Below are 23,935 nucleotides of genomic sequence, written 5' to 3'. Positions count from 1 at the left end.
ACTAGGCAGGTAGCCAATGAATTGGGCTTTACTCTCTGGGTTTATTTCCCCTTTGTTGGCCCTGGGCTTTTAGTCAAGTCACGTGACATGTTCTGGTCTGGCGTCTGATGAGCTGGGAGCTTTGAACAAGGGCATGGTTGGTGTGTGGGCAGCAGGGCCCCGTGAGGCCACTGGGAAGTGGCAGTGGGTGGGTGGCTTCTTGGGAACTGGAGTTGACTCTGGGGACACTTCTCTTTAATAAACTCTCTCTCTCTTCCTTGGGGAGTCTTCCTCTCTTTTCAGTCTTGGAGGATCTGGGCTTGAGCTTTAAAATAATTTTTAATATTTATTTTTTAAATTTAATTACGATAAAGTTCACTTTTCTTTTTGCTCAGTCCTGAGTTGTGACAAATGTGTAGAATCATTGCAGCAATCTAGACACAAAACAGTTCTATCACTCTCCCACCAAATTTTCTTGTGCTGCCCCTTTGTAGTCAAGTTCTCCCTCATCCCCTCCCCTGCAACCACAATTCCGTTCTCCACCCCTCTAGTTTTGCCTTTTCCAGAATGTCATTTAATGGGATCATGCAGTATGTAGACTTTGCTTCACGCTTCTTCTACTTAGCATAATGCATTTGAAATCCACTCATGTTGTATAAATGCTTCATTCCTGAGCAGTGATCCACCATATGGTCGTGTCCATGTTTATTCCCTCACCCAAGGATATTTGAGTTGCTTCCAGTATGGGACAATTATAAATAAAGCTGCTGTAAACATTGGTGTTCAGGTTTTTGTGTGAACGTAGACTTCATTTATCTTGGATACACACCCAGCAGTGGGATTGCCAGGTCATGTGCTAAGTTTATGTGAAATGTTATAAGAAACTCTCTGGGCTTAATTGTTATCAGGGGAACTGATGGGTACCACAGCCTCCCACACTTTCCAGATGAGAGCTGCTCGGCTTTTTTACAGCTGGGAGAGTGAAAGTGGAGATCCAGAGAGGTCAGAGGACTCATCCAGAGCTTCAAAGAGAGTCAATGTTGGGGTCCAAGCCAAAACCAGGGTCTCCTAGCTCTCAGGTCACTGTTTTGGATCTTACAGTTTCCTTCACCATCGTTTGGTGCAACTTTATTTTCCTGGGAGACCGTTTTGGGGACACATTAGGCACCACCATTGAGCTTCTACATCCAGTGATAAAGAATGTGACCAAAAGGATTAATCCATTTGGTGAGGAAAACCACGTGGCTCTGTACCCACAGCCATTGGCTGAGGTGAATTGCTCTTCACGGGTTATGAGAGTACTTTAGACACAGCCCTCGCCTTGGTTATTTGGCATGGTGAAGTCCTTGCCAACCTTATTCTTGTATGATTCAGCTACAAAATTATTCTTCAGGGGGCATCTCAAGCAGAACTGACACACAGCTGGTTTCCTGTGTTTTTCCTTGGGCACCAGGTACCGTTTGCTTTTTCTTGTTCAGGTCTGACCACATCATCCCCCATGTACCTGCCATTTGGGATTTGAGTCCTATCCCTGAAAGTTCTGATCTCAGATAGCCCTTCCTTTATCTGCTCCAAGTTTACAATCAAAACACCAGCTCCTGATACTCCCTGGGAATCTTGGCTTTACCACAATTCCAGCTTTTGAACATTTCAATGGAGGATTAATTGTTATTCATGCAGTCATTGTTATATAGGTCACTTTTTCTTTGGAGCAAGTGATGGGGTTTTATTATCTGTGGAAAGCAGCCACACCAGAATGGAGAATGCTTTTGATTGATGATTTAGCTTTAAAATAGTTTCCTATTTTAATAAGCCTCATCAGGAGCAGATGACCCCAGAGAGGAACTGCATGCTTCTCTGGTGGCCCGTGTACTTTGTAGAAGTGTGTGTATTTTGAAGAAAAGGAGAAGGGTCTTTTCTTGGGTCTAGATGTCTACCGTGGGGGCATATATTGGGCAGTCCCAGTTTGACAGGCAAATGGCTGGAGAGGGGTCAAGCAATGGCTGACTGGACGTTTTCAGTTGGATTCATGCAGGCCCAAAATTAGATTCAACAAATAATTATTTAGGGCTCACTGTGTGCCAGGCAAAATGCACTAGATACATTCATTGATACTGGCTGGCGACTCTCTAGGCAAGGATAGGGAAACCTCACTTAGAAAAACGAAATAACTTTTCATGTCAGATTTTTCTTGTAAAAGACCAGTTAGGAGATGAGAGTTTTTTTTTTTTTTAAGATTTTATTTATTTATTTATTTATGATTTTGAAAAAAGATTTTATTTATTTACTTGACAGAGAGAGAGAGAGAGAAAGCACAAGCAGGGGGAACAGCTAAGGGAGAGGGAGAAACAGGCTCCCCGCCAAGCAGGGAGCCCGATGTGGGGTTTGATCCCAGGACCTCGGGATCATGACCTGAGCCGAAGGCAGACGCTTAACCAACTGAGCCACCCACGTGCCCCTATTTTATTTCTTTTAGAGAGAGAGAAAGAGAGAGAGCATGCAGGGAAAGGGGCAGAGGGAGAGGGGAGAGAGAATCTCAAACACACTCAGGGCTGAGCGTGGAGACCAACGCAGGACTTGATCCCATGAACCCCCGAGATCATGACCTGAGCCGGAACCAAGAGTCCAATGCTTAACCTACTGTGCCACCCAGGTGCCCCAGGGAACGAGAGTCTTTTAAACAATGAGGTCCTCTGGTGCACTTCAAATGGAGAATCCAAAGGAGAATCTGAATTTTGGAAGACTATTTACTCTGTCCCAGGAAACTATAAATGCCAGATCTTACAGAACGGGTTAGACAAGAAGAAAGTAGATTCTGGTGGTGAGGATTTGGACTCTAGAGTCAGATTGCCTGGGTTCCAGTCCAGCTCTGGTCATTGCAGCGAAGCCTTGAGCAAGTAGCACTTAGCCTCTCTGGGCCTCAGTTTCTACATCTGCCAAATGAGGGTAGTGATGGCTGCACTCATGAGGTTGTAAGGAGCAATAGGTGATATATCTGCAGCCCCTCAGAAACATCAGCTAAGATCGCAAAGCCACAAGAAGAAACCTCAGATTGTTTTTTTCTCGGAAATGCCACAGTTGAGGTTTCCCCTTGAAGCCTTGGGGAGGAAGCTTCTGAAAACCAACTCACAGATGTAGGAAGGTGCTTCCCCAAATACCCCTGCTGTGTAAACAGTGGTCCCCATTGAAGGTGGAGCGGGGGTGGGGAAGTGGCATCACAGGTCGGTGGCAGGCTGTGCACTGAGCAGGGGGCCCTCCCCACACTGACTCCTCACTAACTGTTCTAAAATTGGGTCAGAATAGGATTTATTCTATTTTATTTTAAACAGTGAGGCACCCCAGGTTTGAGGCCGCTGGGACCCAGATGGCCCAGCGGTTGCCAGGGGGCATTCTGGGGAGGACAGGCAGTGTGGGGGTGGGTGGGGAGCTCTGCCCTTGGACCCGAGTAGGGAGGGAGTGTCCCCCGGGGTCTTGGCGGGAAGCCAACAGGAGGAGCTTCTGCTGGAACCTGTCCTTGCCCCTCTGTCTTTGGGGCTCCCCAGGGGATTAGCAGCCTGCCAACACCTTTCCTCCCCTCACCCCTGTTTTTGTTGCCAGTGCCCTCTCCCAGGCCCTGTTGGTGCAGTGTGAGCGGGAATAATCCAATTAACAGTGGCACCCAAGGGCACGACTGTGCTACTGGTTCAAGGACATGAGAGCCCTCTGTATCAGACTCACCACAGAGGAAGAAACAAGACATACATGGAGCACGGAAGAGGAGAAGACTCACTCCATCTGGTGGTGGTGATGATAATGATGAGAATTACAAGGAAAGAAAGGCTTCATGGAGGAGGTGACACCTGAGGTGTCCCTGAGCCCCTGCCCAAGGAAAGGGGGGTCAGGCAGGAGATAGAGGTTAAGGGCCACACCGCTGGCACCTACTGTCCCCTACCCCCGTCACACGCCCTAGACCAGCACTTTCAGATCTGGAATATGGAGATGGTGCAGGTGAAGAAGGTATTTCAGAGAATGTTGGCCCATGGGCTGGAAGAGACCACAGTGCGGGTACCAATGGGGAGAAGTGGCCCAGAGAGGTAAAGTGATTTGTCAAAGTCACACAGCTAAGCAAGCGCAGGGTCAGGGCTGGGGAGCAGGAAGGGACGGTGGGGCGTTTGGAAGGAAGAGGGAGCAGCCCCCAGACTTGCTGTGCCCCCTCCTCCTCCTTTGCTCTGTGGTGAAGCATTAGATGTGAGGTGATGGAGGACTGGTAACCCTAAGTGGATGCTGAGGGGCTGGAATTAAAATGCCCCCAACAAGCCAGATATAAAGTGTCCTTACTAGTTTCTGTGGCCCCTGGGCTAAATTGGACTTGTGAATGATCTCACTCTGTTATTAATAACAGGAGGTTAGTCTTTCTTGCTCCAGCAGGGTGAATGTGTGAGTGTGAGTGTGTGTGTGTGTGCGTGTGTGCGTGTGTATTTATGTTTGGGAGCAGAGGGAATTACCTTTGTAGAATGGGTCAGAAAAATGCTATTTTCATGTTAGACCATAACTGTCATTAATTTGCAGTCCTTTTTAACCTAAATGTTCTTCTAGAGACCTTTTTAATTTTATTTATTTTTAAATTATGAGGAGGGTGAGGAGATTTTGCCTCTTACTCTAGCTTTGCTTTGACACTCCAGTCATTTGGCTTCAGGGGGGCCCAGCCTCCGTACAACTCCAGCTGGGGTCCAGGATGGTTCTAGTCTTTCACCCATGCTCTTGAAGGAACGATGCTACGTCAACACCAGCCAAGGGCAGGGTTGAGTTATGAGAATACAAGATGTGAGCCTCATGCTTTTCTAGGGTGAGCTTGACAAAAGTGTTCTCACCATGAGTTTGGTCTTCATTCCTGGCTTCTGGTGGTTTTATGTGAGGATTTCCACTTTTGTGCAGAAACACCAAAAGTTGTGGCCGGGGGGGGCGGGGCGGGGTGTCACAGAATCTGCAAAATAGGAAGTGATCTGAAAATTAGCAAATACTGTGTGAAGTATGGTTGCTGACCTTTAGGGACTTCCATTAATTGCGGGAACCTAAGACCAATTCTCCAAGTTATTAGAAAGGACAAGACAATATATCAAGCACTGAATTATGCAAAATGTACGACAAAGGCTGAACATATTGACAGGAGCGAAATTAGTACAGACTGCGATTATTAGGCAAGGCTTTGCAGGACAGGGAATTGAGAACAGCATGCCTGGGGTACAGAGACAAGAATGAGAGGGATGTGTTTATTGTTACAGCAAGGCTTGAAAAAATGACGGGGTACAAACCATGATACACGGTGTAAATCCAATTTGGAAAAAATATGTTTTATTCATATGCCAAGAAAAAGGACTCTAAGCAAATGTATCAAAATATACATAATGTTTATCACATGGCAAAGGGGTTTATGGGTAATTTTCAGTTTCTTTTTTTCACTTGGTATCTTCTGTTTACAATGAAATGATTTATTAGTATAACCAGACAAAAAAACAAAGCCATCGTCCCTTATTAAGAAAGGGATGCGCCCGGGTGCTGGTGACACACTGAGTTCGCAGGGGCCCTGGGGAGGGTGTGCCTGGGGAGATTCACAGACCAGCGCTGGGCCCACTTGGAGGCCTGGAAAGGTGACTCCAAGCGGCAGGAGGTGGGCTCTGCCGTTGAGTCCCATCCAGCACGAGTGAGCCAGGGGGATCTGGGGAGGCTCCGAGGCTCTTACAAGAGTGAATGATTCAGACCCCAGGGAATGAGACCCTGGGCACCCGCAGGGTCACAGACAGTGAGATGGACCCGAGAAACCTGTCCTGGGCAACACACAGGCAGGAAAGGGAGGACAAAGAATCTAACTGGTGACATCTCGGGGGCCCTGAGAGGCCCTGAAATGACCTTTCCTGTCTCTAGGATTGGGTGCCCTTCATCAGCATGTGGTGGGAGTTCCCAAGGTGGCAGGCCTCTTTGGAGGGGGACTTTGGGGGATCAGTTGGTGATCTCCTGTGTATATTCACTAGTGGATAGGAATGGGAGTGGGGCGGAAGTGAGACCCCATGACCCTGTCTGAAATCACCTGTAAAGGGGGGGCTGTTCTCCAGTGCTGAGTGTGTTCTCTGAAGCTCACCTCAGCCAGTAGGACCCAGTTCTCAGAGGCAGCTGCTGCACGGGGGACCCTGAGCATGGGGGGCTGCGTCAAGAGGGGGCCCTGTTGAGCATTGCATGGCTACTTACAGGCAGGAAAGAGGAGCCTCGGCCTTGGCTGCATTTTGCTTAGGGCAGGATCAGTACTAACACCACTGCTCACCTGACTCTGCATCCATCTAAAGACCTAAGAAACACTGCATTTTCACTGGTAAAAATCACTCTGACTTCTGTACAGTGGGTGCTGAAGGGAGGTTCTCCCGCCCACAATGTAGGTGTGCGATCAATGCGCGTCATTGGCATGAGTGTGATCAAAGTGAAAGTGTGACCCAGAGACCGGCCCGGGGGTGGGGGGGCGGTGGGGAACAGAGGCTGGAGGAGCTTTGCAACTTACCAAAAATTGCAGTGAATGTTGAATAGAGTATTGATGATTCATATTTGTAGAAGTTTTGTTTACTTAATCCAAAGGACAAGAAGACCATGACCTGGAAAATCTTTTTAGCCAGAAGCCTGTGTGACAGAAAACTGGAAGGGTTGAACTGTCACATTGGGTTACTCTGCTGGTGATTTGCGAAATTGGCCTCGCTTTCTTGCTGTACCCACTGTAACCAGGGGGAGGTAAGAAGGGAGGCCCACAAAGTCCTCAGCCTTGAGGAGACACACAGCCTGCGAGGGGAACGCAGGCCCTAGAGCCAGATGGAATGGTCTGGAGCCAGCTTTCCCCACCTAACAGCTGTGTGTGGATAGAACAGGGAAGGCTAGCAGTCTCTTTAGCATAAACTCCTACACAGATGCCTGGATAACTAAACTCCCTTGGATGGGATTCAAGAGCTCTATGCTGAACGCTGTTGTCTAGAAAAATAAGACCTGTGAAGGTGGCATTGAATTTCCCGCCTCTCCAAGACATTCCACCCACTTTCTCTGAGGGAGGACTCAGGCCTTCCTGACATGTCTTTATGCCCCACTTCTAGAATCACAGTCCATCATCGCTCTGCCTGCTAACAGATCTCTGAGTTTTCTGTGGAAATAGTGAAATGAAAGCAGTAAGAATTTGCAAGCCTGAAAATGATTTTGCGAAGGAATCATTTTTCATGTAGTTTGTGCTGACATCTTTTAGGACCAGGAAGGGAAGGGATTTTCTTTTATATTACAATTAATCACTACACAGAGAGTATAGTAGGCACTTCATAAATATGTGTTGCATGGATGAGTTAATGAACCAAAGTGATACTAATAATGTAATAATAAGACACAGTTTGATTTTTTTTTAAGATTGCATTTATTTATTTGAGAGAAAGAGAGAGCATGAGCGGGGGTGGGGGATGGGAGTGGGGGAGGGCAGAGGGAGAGGGCGAAACAGACTCCCCAGCTGAGCAGACAGCCTGAAGGGGGGCTCAATCCCAGGACCCTGAGATCATGACCTGAGCTGAAGGCAGACATGCTTAATCAACTGAGCCACCCAGGTGCCCCAAGACATAGTTTTTAAGTTTAAAAATACTCAAAACGATACTCTGTTCTGCTTAGGGATACATACGTATGTTATAAAGGTGTATAGCAGTGTGTGGAGTGATAAATATCAAAATAATATAATTGGGTTGGGAAGGAGGTGCAGAGGGTGGATTTAACTGTTTTCAATGTTTTATTTCTTGAGCTGAGTATTAGACACACAGCTGTGCATTGCATTTTTCTTTGTCCTTTTCTGTATGTCTTAAATATTGCACGGTACATTTTAAATCTAAATAAAACTACATTTAAAAAATATCTCTAATATAAAGACCGCTTCGCCGGAGGAAAAAGTGGAGGGCGGAAAAGTTGAGTTAATATGTCTGTTTCCTTCCCAAGTTGGGCGCCTTTTTTCTCGTGTTGCTCATTAACACCCACTCCCTTTCTTATCTCCACCAACCATTCCCTCTCCCTAGATTGTCCCTTCCAGCGTTTCTAAGTAATTATATCTTCAGCTACCGGCTAGAAGAGAAATACTTCCATGCATCAATATGGAGGCTCTTGATGAGTTCCAAGTGACTTTATTTCTTGTAGTCACTATCTTCTAAGTAAAAGAGCATGCACCCTACATGAGAGGAGATAGACGTTGGTTGGACACCAGTTCTGTGCCCACATCCCACTCATTCCACATATCACCTCATAATCCTCGTAACAGCCCAAAATGTAGGTAGTAGCTTTCCTCTATGATACGAGCAATGGAGGCTCTGTGGTACTCAGCAACTTGCCCAGGATTAGGGGCCCATGGGAGTCTGTGGCAGGAGGGAGCTCACACCCAGACGGTCCTGTCCTGCCCATGCTCTTGCTCTGTGCTCCTGGTCAATGTGTGACCAGTGGCACACATTTGGGAGGTGCTTGGAGAGCTAAGGATATGAGCCCGTGGTGGCTCCAGAGGGCAGTGTCCTACAGGGGAATTGGTTCATTACCCTGATGGTAAGCTCTGGTCCTGTGGTCTACAAAGTGGGGTCCATGGTACCCCAGCACTGTGCAAGAAGATGTGGCAAGACAATATCTCATCTTTTTTAAAATTTTCTATTTCATTGTATGTTTTACACTGTATAAAATATGTTGCTGCAGTATTACTTGTATATGATTTATAGATAAATAAATATTTGTTATGTTGAAGGTTTATGCTCAAAAATATTTTTATTGATGAGAGTGTACGATTTAAAAAGTTTGGAGACTTTGCAGAGTCTGCTCAACTGAACTGATCCACCTTGTTTCAGACCAGCCGTTACGTTAGTACACAAGTGTTGAATGGCCTCGGGTCTCCTTGTCTGGAGCAGGTCCTTCCCGGTGTCCAGTAAATGGGCATGTGGCCACAGAGACACTCTTGGGAATATTGGTGAAGTCCTGAAGAACTGCAGAGGAGACTGGAAGCAGGTAGATGTCTCACTTCTCAAGAAAGCAGGTTTCACAATGCCAAATTCCTGGAAAAAAAAATTTAGAATGGATTATTAAACAGATGGTATATGACCAGTTAGGGGAAAATCATGGTCTCTGGCAGCTAGCATGGGTTCACCAGGAATGAGTCCTGCCTAAATAAACTCATTTACTTTATAATACTCAACAATAATTTATTGGGAGAAATCATTCATTCACTCATTTTTTTCCATGCATGCATACATTAATGGTCCACTTGACGGGTAATCACTGAGCATCTATTATGTTTAAAGCCCTGTGCTTGGATGACATCTAGCGATGGATATACTGCAATCTCTGTCCCCAAAGAGCTCTCCTTTTAATAAAGGAGACAAACATGTACACACATAACAACAATGAAATGAAGTATTTCTTAAATGCCACATGGTGGTTATATCATAAACAAAGTGATTATATTACCAACAAATGTGCCTGGCATTCAGCAAAAGGAGAATACTGTAGAGACCGGGACTCCTAGCAGCAAGACCAGCCATTTCAGCAAGGAAAAAAAACATTAGAGCTCTCCATATATTTATTTTTTAATATAAAATTTTGATTTTCTATTTTGGATATGTTTCATATTGGCAGAGTCTCTGCTAATGTCGTTGAAGACATTTGCGTCGGATGATAATAGTTAGGTGACTTGAACAGCTTAACTAGTTGAACAACTCTACCCAAAGTAGGCTACTTAATGGAGCAAGATCAGCCCAGAGAGACAAATGGTCCTCAGCCGGGGACTGTTTAACCTACCAGTTTCCCATTTGCAGACCTGGCCAGCAGGTTCACTGACCTCTGGGGGAGGTGGAGCATTACATGTATTCGGACGGACAGAAATCACAACTGCTCTCTTGAGTGTTTGGTCAGGATGCCCAGGTGAAAGACCCTGAGAAGCGTGGACAGACTGAAAGTTGGCTTGGAGAAAATGAAGTCGCATAATAACGGCTGCATTTACTGAGCACCTGCTATGCACAGGCGCCCTGGGGAGCGCTGGCCATGCGCGATCTCGTTTGGTCCTTACAGAAGCCCCATGAGGTGGACACCGTGGTTATTCCCACCCTGGGCAGGACCTGGGCTTGGGGCCCAGAAGGGAGGCAGTCTGAGCGATGTGGGGATTAGACCTGGGAGGAAGGATGTGGTGGGCAGAACCCGGACCGAAGTGGGGGAGCCCCTGTGTGCGAGGAGGGACCTTCTGAGCCTCTGGGGCACGTGGTTCTGGAAGGTCAAGGGGAGGTGGCCCCACTCCCTGCTGGGGAGATCAGAAGAAGGATTCGGGCACTAGATGATCTTTAAGGTCTGTTTGCACTTTGAGTTCGATGAACCTGTGTGAAATGAAGGACCCGCAGTCCCTGGCCCATAGACGGTGGGTGTGTGGGCCATTAAAAGAGACACTGATCTGGCTTTTGGGCAGCCTCCGTGGAGCCACAGATGGCTTCCCTGTGGGAGCCCAGCTCCTTTCCAGGCAGGCCAGATCCCTGCCCCGAGGGAAGGGAGGAGCAAGTCTGAGCCGCTAGGCCTGGGATCTACCTTTCTGAGGAGAATAAAAAAGAGCATTCCACCTTTATACCTTCTACCATGAAACTTTAGATTCACTGATTATTCAGCTGAATTGTGAACATTCAGCATTTGTCAGGATGGCTGACTTCCTCCCCAAACACTGCCTAGTTTAGGAAATGCCAGACTATAAATAAACAGACTATCTGTACCACATCTGAAAGCATAAACTGAAGATTTTAGGAGTCTAAATGCCCTCCGGGTTGCAGAATGATCCTGAGACAGAATATTCTGCCTTTTTTTTTTTTTTTTAATATTTATTTATTTACTTGAGAGAGAGAGAGAGCATAGAGGGAGAGGAAGAATCTCCAGCAGAACCCACACCCAGTGCAGAGTGGGACTGGGGACTCGCGGCTAGGGGCTGGATTGCAGGACCCTGAGATCATGACCTGAGCGGAAATCAAGAGTCTGCTGGATGCTTAACCAACTGAGCCACCCAGACGCCCCCAGAATATTCAACTTTAAACGTTATTATCGTTTGATCAGAGGTAAAGCTAAAATTTAGGAAACTCAAAGTGAAATTCTCTCTCCCCCCTCCTTCTCTCTGTCTCTCTCTTTTCCTTCCTTCTCACCTCTAACCACCCCCCAACCCCCCCATCCATTGGATACCCTGTAGGAGAATACCAGTGATCAATTAACCCTCAACAACATGATTAATTTATGTTCACAAAGTAGGAGAAGCAGTGTGGTGTGAGAGACTAGGATTTAGTCAGAAGAACAGATTCCAGCCTCAGTCACTAATTAGCTGTAGGACCATGGGCAACTCAGTATGATGTTCTGAGTTGCAGTTTCTCCTTTTGTAAAACAGAAATAATAATAACTTTTAATGATAATAAAAACCCCAGGATTGTTTTAAGTATTACACATCATAGTGTATATCATTATGCTTGCAAACTGCGAATTGCTCTACAAATGTACATTATTACCATGATTATTATAAGATGGAAACCTCCCGCTGGTTTAGAGGTTGTTTTACAGAGGTGTGTATTTGCTGTAAATGCAGTGTTTGTTTTATGGATCCTTGAAGGGTTGGGATAATTAGGTAAATAAATCTCTGCTAAGGCAGCATATGTAATGGCCAAACCAGGTGGTCTTTAACTGGCAAGATGCACAAAGAAGATACAGTAAAAACTGTAAGGAATGAGATCACAGTGGGGATTAAGAACAACTCCCTGGCCAGGGACAGTTCTTGAAAGCGTGTCACCAGGCCACATTGGTATGATCGCATGGGCCTGGCTGTCCATGTCAGGCCCCCAAGCAAGACGAAGACAGGCCTGCAGTGGGGTCAGTATTGTGGAATGATAATCCTACAGTAAGAAGTCCATTTTTCAAAGAGTTCAAACAAACAGACAAACAAACACGCATGTCTAGCCAGGGAAGAAAACAGTTACATTTTTCTGGGGGAAAATTAACACAGCCCTTCAAAGCCTCAAAAATGTTCACAACCTTTGACTCTAGCCAGTCTAGAAAAATATCTGGGAAAGATCCTAAAGAAATTATCACATGTAAGAGCACAGAGATACTAATTGTAACATTGTTTAAGTTGGCAAAAAAAAAAAATGGGGGAAGAATCTAAGTGTTTAGCAATAGGGGGCGGGTTAAATGAGGTCACAAATATCCTGAGGACGCCTTACCCTGCAGGCGTTAAAAGACGACACAGATGGGCACCTGGGTGGTTCAGTCAGTTAAGTGTCTGCCTTCGGCTCAGGTCATGATCCCGGGGTCCTCGGATTGAGTCCCGCATCGGGCTCCCTGCTCAGCGGGGAGACTGCTTCTCCCTCTCCCTCTGTCCTTCCCCCACTGCTCATGCTCTCTCTCTCTCTCATGCTCTCTCTCAAATAAATAAGTAAAATCTTTAAAAAAAAAAAAAGATGACACAGAAAAGATGTGCATTTTCCTCATGTGAAAAAACATTTTTGATATGTTGTTACCAAAAGCAGGTTATAAAACATCATGACTCCTGTTTTTGAAACCATATGTATGTTTACATGTACTATGTATGCATTTTTTTAAAGTCTGCGGGGATAGGCACTAGATTAATAACAGCAGCTAGCATTTCCTGAGCCCTGGCTGTGGGGTGGGGCTCTACACACGTGTTACTCCCACTTACTCCTCTCAGCAGCGCCCCCCCACCGGAAGGAGCATCCCTATTCTTATCTCAGGGCAGAGGTAATTCAGGGACTGAGAGCCGTTAGTAAGGTGTCCCAAGGTCTTGCAGCTGCTAAGTGGCAGAACCCGGGTCTCTCTGACTCCAAAGCCTGGGTTCATGACCCTGTTTCTATATAGTCTTCCAGTCACAATAGTGGTTATATTCAGACAGTGAGATGATGAGCTATTTTATCATTTTCCCAAACTATCTGATTATTTTAAAAAAACTTTCATCTTATGACAAATTCCCATTGACTGTGTATTTAAGGAAATAAGTGTGTTCCTCCCAATTGGATAGGATGGGGAATTCAACTTGGAGAAATCTATGGATGCCCAAGGAGGTGAAGGGGCACCAGAGGCTACTGGCATTTTGGATACTGCTGAAAAAGCCCCCAGCTTGTTGAATTGTCAGGCACAGGGAAATGCACAAAATAGGTCATTTATCATTCTTGGCATGTATTATCTAGAAGAATGATTATTATTTCAGTTGATAATAATAAAGTGCTTTTAGATGAAGCACTTGTTGACATCCTTATAAACATCCTGTGAAACAAGAAGAGAAGGTATTTTTGTACCCATTTTACAGATGAGGAGAACTGAGGTCCAGAAAGGGTAAGTAGCAGGTCCCAGGTTCTAGAGCCTAAAGTAACAAAGACTCAATTCAAACTGAGACCGTCTGACTCCTAGCCCAGGGATTTACCATGACAAGGGGCTTTCAGGAGAAGTTGTTCAGAGTGGAAATACCCCATGGGAGTTGGGTGGGACTGGAAGTTGCAGGGTGGGTGGGCAGCAGAGACGTCTGAGTTGGTGCAGCAGATAGTCACGATGTGCTGTGCTCTCTGAGCCTCTGCAGCAGAAGCGCCTCTGTGGGTCTAGCTTCCGAGCAGATAGATGCAGACCTGGGGACAGGCCCAACAGGCTCTTCCTCCAGAAAAGCAGTCCTTTTACTCTCCCTCCTCCTTTCCCCCCTTCTCCGTTTCCCCCCACCCCACTTTCTCCAGTGCACCCCTTTCTTTTCCTCCCCCTTGTAGACACATGTAGGGAAGAGAATTCAATGACATAAATCTGACTTTCCTCAGCGAGGGCCCCTGGAAGACCAGTATTTTACCCTCAAATTTAAAAATAAGAGGAAGTTAATGTCCTTAGATTTCCACCTCTTACCTCAGAATCTCTTAGAGATGATCAGAGATGTTACTGGCACTCCCCCGCGCCATGGCTGTCATTGACCTCATGACCACCCCCGCCCTCATGCGTGACCCGTCTTAGTTAGTACACAGCCAGCTCTTAACCACCATTCCTGTCAAGCTGATGAAGCCACGTCCCTGCTCTGGGATACAAGGCTCCAGTGTTGGCTTAGATGTTCAGTGAAAGGAGGTGCGACAGTCAAAAGGGGTGGGACAATGATGACTGGATTTTCCACGCTGGACTCCAGGGGAGCATAAATTCAGAGAAGCTACCGGCGACCCACTGCCATTCTGGAGGCAATATGCTATTGTGGTTACGAGGGAACAGCTCCAGAGTAAGACCTGGCCTCCTTCTCTAGCTCTGTGACCTTGGTAAGTACCTCTCCCTCATGATCTCAGGGTCGTGAGATCAAGCCCCGAGTAGGGCTCCTCACTCAGCCGGGAGGCTGCTTGAGATTCTCCCTCTCCCTCTCCCTCCTCTCTCCCCCTGCTCATGCTCTCTCTCTCTTTCTCTCTCAAATAAATTAATCTTTAAAAAAAGGAAAAAAATGATAGGAAGTAGTTTTATTGATTTGAATTTGATGACCTTTTTCTCATGTCTCTTGATGATGGGATTGTCCAACCAAGAGAATGGCAAAATGCAGGCATAAACAAGGGACTTCTGAGGCAAGGAAGGGCCTAAGAGATCCATCAGTTGATTCATTACACATGCAACAAGTGGAGTCGGTCATGGTCTGCTGCCTTAGAACTTTGCCTTACTGCTCTTCCTCTTTCTTCTGTTGATCTTCCTCCCCCTTTTTTTCACCCAGTAGTGGAAAGAGCCGGGGATGGGGGCCTCTGCTCTGCAAAAACCCTGGACAAATCACATTCTGCCCCAGGCCGCAGTTTCCTTTTCACAACGAGGACCCAGGAGTCCCTGTCCAGTCTCTCATCCTCTGGTGCCAGGAGTCTCAGCCCTCAGAGACTATTCGACTACCTCAATCTGCAGTTTCAAAGGACTCAGGGGGCCCCCCCAACCCTTTCTGGAGCTTCTGAGGCCGAGCCTGTTCTCACCACACTAAATGTCATTTGGCCTTTCCTTCTCATTCCCTCACAGTGTAAAGAACAGGAAAAGTTGATGGACATTTGACGAGATTCACACCGCAACTAACCTTTAAGTGAGGACTGCTTGCGGAGTTCTGGTGTGCTGTCTAACAAGAACGTACTCCACTAATGGAACACAGGTGAAAACACCCCGCCTTCCCCGACTGAGGCCAGGTCGTCGGCTACCTCCACCAAAACAACATATTGCAACCCCTTGAATGCAGAAACAGTCATGACAATTCAGCTGTCTTTTCTTAAACCAGACATTATAAACAGATTTGCAAAGTGTAAAGCAACAATCCCCTGCTGGGTAAATTTTTGTTTTATTTTGGAAAATATAATTATTTTTCATGAAAATTTTATCTGTGTTAATGCAAAACGGGCTTATTATGCTATGTCCAAATGAAATAGTACATACTAGTTTTTAAAATTTGCAGTTTTCAGTTCTAACACAGTAAATATTGATAAAGATAATATTTACAAAAAAGCTCTATGGGGTCCTCAATTATGTTTAACAGGTAAAGGGGTCCTAAGACCAAAAAGTTTATGGGCTACTATCTTACATTTACCAGAATAAGTGGGAGTCTACCATTGGATTATTTTTCTTTATTAACTAAGTGCCTATGGTTTAACCTCTTTAAGCTTTTAATTTCTCCAACTTTTCATGATGAAATGCTTTTTTAAAAGAATGAGGTCACTTCTCTATTTTACGTTTTGCCTGAATGTAAGAATTTTGCAGCACTTTAGGCCAGTGCTGAGTGAATGAAGATGTGTAAGGTTTAAGAGAATGAGAGCCAAGTTTTCCGAATCTGGAATATGTTCCCCAAATTTTGATCTCTTAACAAATTTGTATACACATATAGCATTAAATAGAGCAAATCAGTAGCCTCCCTCTCCTATAGTCACCATCTCTTTGGATAAGACATGAGGACTAGATGATTTTGCAGGCAACAATGAACACCCCTCATAACCATTGCAGACACTAGAGAAGGAAGGAGAGGTGACCCCCAGCTCATTTATGAGTTTATTATAGCATGATGAGGCAACCAAAAGATAAAATAAAATAATCAGCCAATATCATAGTTTTACAATAGGTTTACAGATTCTTCGACACACTTCTTTTGGCAATGCCCTCACCCTCAAGTGTGGGCTGGATTTTAGTGGTTTGCTTCTAGCACATAGGATATGGTAGAAGTGAAGATGCATGATGTCCAGACTAGGTCACTGAAAGGCTTGTGGCTTCTGTTGTGTTCTCTTGGATGACTCTGGGGGAAGCCAGCTGCCACGTCATGAGGGTACGCAAGAATACGTCCATGAGATGATGAATTGAAGCTTTCTACCAATAGGCATTTGAGGACTGTGAAAGTGGAATCTGCAGCCCCAATGAAGTGGGAGGATGACCGCAACCCTAGCTGACATCTTGACTGCCACTTCATGAAATACTCTGAGCCAGAACTCCCAGATAAGCTGGTCCTGAGCTGCTGATGCTCAGAAGCTGTGAAGTAAGAAGTCTGCGTGTATTTTAAATTCCTAAAAGTTTGGAGTAATGTGTCATGCAGCAGTACCAAAGTAATACAACCAATATGATTTATGAATGCAAAAATCCTACATAAAACGTTGCAACTCTTAATTCGGTGGTGCTACATCAACGGTACTACAGGGTGGCCGAGAAGAGTCTAATTCAGGAATGCAAGGATAGTTTGGCCTTGGAAAAATCTATTAATGCAATGCAACACCTTCACAGAAAAGGAAAACAAAGACTTTAATTTCAACATTCTTTCCTGATTAAAAACTTTTAATAAACTGAGGCCGGAAGGTACCCTCCTTAACTAATAAATGGTACCCACAAAAACTTACACAGCATCATACTTACTGATGGAGCTTTAAAAAAGCAGCCCCATTTAAGTCAGTGACTAGATAAATATGTTGATATCACTGCTTCCATTCAACAGTGTACTGGATGTCTTACCCAATGTAATAGGACAAGGAAAGAAAATAGGGGGTACAAAAACTGCAAAAGAAATCAAAATGTCCTCAATTGTGATTAATAATTGTCTGTAGAGAAAAATCAAAGAGAATTATAGACACAAACTATTCGGACTAATAAAAAAGCTCAACCCAACTGGTGGCTACAAGTTCAAGATATAAAAATTAATAATATTCCTATACACTGCAATAACCAAACAAAAATATAATCAAATAAAAGATCTTGTTTCAGGTCCCAAGGAATAAACCTAAAAAATATGGGTAAGATTATAAGATTATAAAACATGAAAGATCTAAAGGTATATACAGATAACACAGTACTATGTATATACAATTGAAATATTCAATATCATAAAGTCAATTCTCTTGACATTGATAAATGAATTCTACATAATTGCAATCAAAATCCCTAGAGTTTTTTTGTGTGTGTGTATGTGGCATTTTCCTAAATGTACACGGAAGAGCAAAGGGCCAAGAAAAGCTTTGATACTTTTTTTTTTTACATATTCAAAACACGTTTTTTATGTAAGTGTGAAATTGATGGGCTATAAAAGAAACACTCTCAAGCTTATAATATAAACTACTAAGTAGTTCATAAACACAATAACTAGATATGATGATTCAGTACAAGGGCTAATATTATATTAAGTTCCTAAAAATGGATTTTCGAACGTACCAATCAAAAACTAAAATCAAATATTTCAATGCAAGGCATAAATAGACCCCAGTTCTCTTTTGTCTAGTTTTGTGTCTACGCCAGTCTACTGATTTTCTTTATTGTTTTCTGTTTCCAATTTCATTGGTTTCTGATCTTTTAATTATCTTCTTCTTCTTGGGTTTCTTACACTCTTCTTTTTCTAGTTGTTTAAGGTGAAAAACTTTGATACTTTTAAAGAGGACTAGAGCAAGGAGGTATTAAGACTAATTACAAACAATATTAAGCTTATGAACAAGCAATAGCAATAAAGACACTGTGATATTGGCAGCGAGATAGATGCACAGGCCAATGGGTAACAGGAGAGAGCTCCCAATGGACTCCTGTACGTGGAGCCTGCGTATATGATGGGGATGGCCCTGCACTTCAATGGAGAAAGGATGGGCTATTCAGTAAACGGTGCTAGGTTAATCAAGGATCTCTATAGAAAAAAATAGAACTCTTCCTTCACACTGTGCATAAAAATAAGCCTGTGGATTTAAATTTCTAAATATAATGATCAAAACTATAAAGTATTTATAATACAGGAAAATGTACTTATGAGCTCAGGTTAGGGAAGGAGTTCTTAAACATGACAGAAAAAGCACCAATCACAAAGGAAATGATTGATATATTTAACTACACTAAAATTGACAACTTCTGTTCATCAAATGATACTATCTTATTTATTTTTTAAAAGATTTTATTTATTTATTTATTTTTTTGAGAGCAAGAGAACACATGGGGAAGGGAAGGGGACAAGCCGACTCTGGGCTGAGCAGAGCCCAATGTGGGGTTCGATCCCACCATCCCAAGATCATGACCTTAGCCAAAACCAAGAGTTGGATGCTTAACTAAATAAGCTGCCCAGGTGCCTGGAAAGATAATATTTTAAAAAGGAAAAAGATGAGCCATACACTGGGAGAAGGTATTTGCAATGCACGTAATTGGTAAATGATTCCTATCCAGACTACATAAAGAACTCCTACAGCTCAATAAGAGAAAGACAAACAACAGAACAGAACAGAAACATGTGCAAAGGGCTTAACAGTAATTTCACAGAAGATGAAAAATAAGTGGCCTATAAACATGTGAAAAGATGCTCAACTCTGTTAGTAATTAGAGAAATGCAAATTAAACGGTAATGCCTTACCATTTTACACCTGCCAGTTTGACAAAAGTTTAAAAGTGTGACAAGCTTGAGGAGCAACTGCATACCCTGCTATTGGGAGTACAGATTGAACTGCCAGGTTCAAAAACAACTCAGCGTTATCCAGTAAAGCTGAAGACGTATGTACGACTCGGTTAAGTAATTCTGCTCCTGCTTGGCATTCACACTAGACAAATCTTGCAATGTGCAGCACGAAGCTCTTAAAAGAAAGCTCATAGCGGTAATGTTTTAATAGCAAAAAGCTGAAGACAGCTCAGATTCCATTAGCAGTAAAATGGATAAATAATTTGTGTTGTTTGCATACAATGGAATACCGTACAGCAGTGAAAATTAATAAATGACTCCTGGCTGAATCTCAGGAACATCATGTTGCATAGAAAGTGCAAATAAGCAGAAGAATCTGTACAGCATAATTCCACTTATGCAAAGTTAGAGAAACATGCAAAACTAAACAATACCTACAGAAGTGGTAAAACTATAAAGAGAAGCAAGGGAATGACAGACACAAAGTTCAGGATGGTGTTTACATCTGTCTGGGGACGGTGGGGACATGAGGTAGAAGGAATCAGATGAAAGACTATATGCACTACCTTCCATTTTTCACATGTTTTTCAATGGGGATGTCTTATTAGTTTTATAATAAAAACCTATTAAAAACTTCTTTTATTGACTTATTTATCATCTCTGAAAAATAGAACCTGAAATGAGTACTTGAAACATTCAACAGTTGTTGAATTCTGTGCTTATCATTCATGGAGTGAATAAGTTCATATTAAGGAAAATCAATTAACTGATAATTAATATTAAGGAAAATGGATTGGCTAACTGTGAACAAAATTAGAGTGTCGATCCCAAAGCAAAATGACCGAGCTGGCCTCCAGACACTAGATCCAGGCTGCCTGGGATGGAAACTGGCTCTCTGCCTGTTCTTAAGTAGTTTTTTGATCACTTCGTTCCTCAGTTTCCTCATCTGTAAACTGGGCCTAATGATAGTGAATCCCTCATAGGGGAATTTTCAGGATTATATGAGTGAATGTCAAGTGCTTAGAACAGCACACACAGGGGCGCCTGGGTGGCTCAGTTGGTTAAGCGACTGCCTTTGGCTCAGATCATGATCCTGGAGTCCCGGGATCGAGTCCCACATCGGGCTCCCTGCTCAGCAGGGAGTCTGCTTCTCCCTCTGACCCTCTTCCCTCTCGTGCTCTCTATCTCTCATTTTCTCTCTCTCTCTAATAAATAAATAAAATCTTAAAAAAAAACATTTAAAAAAAAAGAACAGCACACACAGTAAGCACTGGGTATAAGCTTACACACACACGAAGCACTGGGTATAAGCTTGCATGTAAATAAATAAACCAAACAAAGAGCAGAGGGGCTTGTGAAGGACTGGGGTGGAGGGGCTGCTGAATTTTCAAGGCATCCTCACAATCCTGAAATAGCCTGGGCCTGAACTTTGCACACTGAGACAGCTTTGTGTCTCCCTTTTAGAGATTAAGAAAGGAGAAAGGTATTTTGTGGCAGAGAGCTTATGAAAGCTCTGGAGAGCTGCCTGCTGACAAGAGAGTGACAGATATCACTTCAACCCACATCACAAAATGCATGCAACACCACACAACACCTGACTGTCCCGGGAACCCTGCTCCAGGGAGGAATTCGGGGATCTCAAGCACACCGTGGGTCCAGTTATCTGAGACCCAGCTGCTTGCTTGCAGGTCCCATTCCCTTTAGCCTGGTTGTTTGGTCGACCCCACATGTGCCGGGCCACTTTCCCCCCTTGATGTATCCATGGGAGAGGAGCCTTGCGTTGCCAAGGGGGGCCCCATTCTGGGGATAAGTTTGAGGCGCCCTGATTCTCGGAGCCGCTCAGCTGCTGGAGCCTGGGGCTCGGGGACCTGTGAGGGACTGTCTTGCTGCAGGAAGCACCACACAAGCACCTCACACAAAGAATCAAGGCTGCCTGACGTCTACCCTTGCCAAAGATTTGAAATGAGTTTCTATTTACAGGGCATTTTCTAAATCGTGTTACACGCTATGTTTACTTGCTGACATTTTCTCCTCAGAGACGGGAAACTAGTCTCTTCTCTTTCCTGGATGGTGAAATGGCCTCTTGCTCTTATCATGCTGCTGGTGACAACCATGGATCCATTCCAGAAACATTTACTGAGTGCTTGCTATGTACCGATTCCTCTACAATTGACTCCAAACCCATTCCTGCACCCGAGTGGGGTGCAGGCCAGCACTCTGCATCACCGACTAGCCTAGCCCAATAGTTGTTGCCAAGGAAGACCATTTGTCCTGTGGTAGAGTTGTTTGAAGTCATGCCTAACAGGACCTGCTTTTACATCTTTTAGCCTTCTAGGCCCCTTAAAAAAAGCAAGCCATTCTTTGGAATTACATGCTTCAACAGACATCTGTAAGGACTTGTGCTGTAATGATTGTGGTGGTTATTTTTAGTCTAGATGCGGCCCAGAACCTGCTTTCGCCCTCCCCACACCATGTCAGGTGCTGGTCCGCTTGGAGATGGCCTTGGCCTCCACTGGAGGGCTTTCTAGCTGGTGTGGCAAACAGGGGTTCCCAGAGCGCCCTCCGTGGCGTTTTCCACAACAGCTGTGCCCTCACAGCAGGACCCGTTTGGATCTGCAGAGAAGCTCCGAAGCCAGATGGCTGCCTGTCAGGGGACCTGGACCAGTCTCAGTCTAGCGGCAGGCTGAGAGGCATGTGACAAGGCCGGAGGGACCCTTCTCAGGCCGGACTACCTCAGTGCGACCATGTGCCTCTAGAAAAGAAAACGAGGACCCACGGCACAGACGGAGCAGCTCCATCCAGCCGAAGCCACTTCAGGCCCCAGGGAGCCTGCCGTTCAAAGCCACTTCAGGCCCCAGGGAGCCTGCCGTTCTGCTGGCCTTACAGCTCAGCTCCTTTGGGTCATCCGTCCCCTCTGCCAGCCACCAACTGCTACTCCAAGGGCGCAGTGTTCTCATCTGGGCAGATGCCACCTCATCTGGCTGTGTGAGGGACAGATGCCGGGAAAGGAGGCTTCCCAAGGCAGGCCCGCAACCGCTCGGCCCGGAATGGGCCTAGCCGGGGCTCTCTGGGCAGCTGTGGTGTGGGGAGCGGCCTGCCCCCCCCCCTCGTGGCCGCTGTTGGTGGTGACTCACCTCTGGTTCCCAGGAACGCTGTTATTTTTGGCCCCGATGTTATTAAGGTTGTGCCCAGATTCCCTGCAAATCAGCAATTAAGGAACACAGCCCCCCCCCCACCCCTGTGAAAACATGTGAAAAGCAGGGCCAGAGCCACAGGTCCCTGCAGACCCAGGGCCGGTTAGCACAGAAGGCCAGCGACTCCCCCACAGTCCTCTGCCCGTGCAAGGCATGCCGCCCGCATGCCGCCCCCATGTGGGGGCTTCGTCTCCTCCTGGAGACTCCTCCGGGCAGCCCCGGCTCTGGAAGACGCCCCCCCCACACCACCGCCCGCACCCCAAGCCCGCAGCCGGCCGAGGGGGAGAAGCGGCGGGCCGGCGCTCCCCTCGCCTCCCCGCGGCGCAGCTCTGTGAGGGGCTGGCCGGCCTGGTCGCGGCCCCCGGGGGCCCTCGGCAGGGACTGCGCCGGCCGCGGCCTGGGGAGCGGGAGGCGGCGAGGGCGCCGCTGTAATCTGCCCGCCGCAGGCGGGCGCCTCCCCTCCGCCCGCGCGCTGAGCTCCCGGGGGCCGCCCGATAGCGCGCCTCTGCCGCCGATAAGGCCGTCGGAGGGCCGCGCGCCGCGGCCGCCTAGCCCCAGACGGCCCCGGCCCGGCACAGGCGCGGCGCGTCCCGCAGCCCCAGCTGCTCCCACAGCGGACCGCGACGGACCACAGCGGACCCCCCGCGGGATCCTGGTGAGGGACCGGCATGCCCTTCCCGAGGGGCTTCTTCAAAGTGAGTGCTCCAGCAGCTGCTCGGAGGCGGGGTGCTTGGGAAGGGCGAGGAGCCGGCGAGGGCGGCGAGCAGCGCAGCTGTCTGTCGGCTCACCTGCGTGCACCCCCTGGGCTCCAGGCTTTGTAGTAGCGTCAGCACTCATTCGCTTGGGCGCTGAAGGCGGCAGGTGGCCTCTGCTTGGCTCAATTAGTCCAGTTCATATGTTTTACAGCCCGAGATCTGCTGTCAAATTGAGTTCCACCTACCTGGTTCTCTGAATTATGTTCTGTCTGCATTAGGGGTTGGGGAGAATAATCTTTGGATTATATCCCTTCTTTGGTCTATTGGGATTCTAGAAGCTTTCCTTTGAGTCCACGGAGCAGTGTGTATTTCCGGTGTGTTTTCACAGGCCAGTGGCCCTGAGAATTTGGGCTGCTCTGACAGGGGGCCTGGGTCAGCCTCATTTGGAAGGGGGCTTGCTTGTTTACTCAATGACCCACAAAAGTCAGTTACCTCATGGTCACACCTTCCCTGTTCTCGAAACACTGAACTTTGGATTTCTGTTGCTAACTTACTAGAGGGAGAAAAGTCTAAGACAGAGGGGCAAAAGCTCCAGAGTGGGAGCTAGGGTCTGACGGATATTCTTTAAGGGGCAACAGAGCATCACAGGGGGTCACCCCACCCCACCCCCAATTCTCCTGTGGTGATAGGACATATCACAATGTAGCAGCACCACTGCTGGACTGTTTTTTAAGTGTCTTGTGTCAGGGTGTGGTTGTTGGTTTTGGTGGGGGATTCAGAGGCCAGAGGTGGACCCCAGGCCACATGCTCAGAGGGACCCTAGTGGAGTCACCTGGGAGAGCATGCACCCTTCTGACCTGTGTAAAAGTGTGTGGGTACAAGGGAAACCATATGAAGTGGGAATTTCTTTTTAGCAGTTTCACATCTTCACAACTCGCCTTTCTGATGACTAATTTTCTTCCCCAGGAAGGGAGGGTCTGTGCAGGAACCTGGGGACTCTGGCTTTGAGCCTCACCAGCAGCAAGCAGGAAGCAGGTTATGTGCAGCTGAGGCTTTTCCTTTCACCGGGTAACCCTAGGCCACGGTTTCAAACGGAGTCTTGGAGGCTGTTCGTGACAGACCTCAGAGCTCGGGGAGGAGACCGTGAGTGGTGCAGGAGGCGCAAGAGCGTC

The 23,935-nt window shown here is 46.2% G+C and overlaps 1 protein-coding gene and 1 long non-coding RNA gene across 16 annotated transcripts in view; one reads left to right on the top strand and one right to left on the bottom strand.

Moving 5' to 3' along the window:
- Positions 1-23,935, top strand: part of ANK1 (ankyrin 1) — a 213,718-nt gene that overhangs the window by 55,216 nt on the left and 134,567 nt on the right. For 2 of the 15 annotated variants that reach the window (XM_073902553.1, XM_073902543.1), the window contains exon 1: positions 22,594-22,763. The exons of the other annotated variants lie outside the window; for them this stretch is intronic. In XM_073902553.1, coding sequence (XP_073758654.1) covers positions 22,737-22,763 — 27 coding nt within the window. In that variant the 5' untranslated portion in view covers positions 22,594-22,736. Of the gene's footprint in view, positions 1-22,593; positions 22,764-23,935 lie in introns of those variants that run through there. 15 annotated transcript variants of the gene reach the window in all.
- On the bottom strand, positions 8,739-22,154 carry LOC141374365 (uncharacterized). Its single transcript, XR_012381188.1, has 2 exons — positions 22,009-22,154; positions 8,739-9,041 (listed from the first exon to the last, which is right to left on the bottom strand). It is a non-coding gene; the product is annotated as an uncharacterized lncRNA (long non-coding RNA).

Source organism: Callorhinus ursinus, unplaced genomic scaffold, assembly GCF_003265705.2.
Source record: "Callorhinus ursinus isolate GAN/ISIS: 27379988/994484 unplaced genomic scaffold, GSC_fseal_2.0 scaffold17, whole genome shotgun sequence".
In the NCBI taxonomy this organism is placed as follows: domain Eukaryota; kingdom Metazoa; phylum Chordata; class Mammalia; order Carnivora; family Otariidae; genus Callorhinus; species Callorhinus ursinus.
Note: the sequence above shows the minus strand (reverse complement) of the source record. Positions and strands in the feature narration are given on the sequence as shown.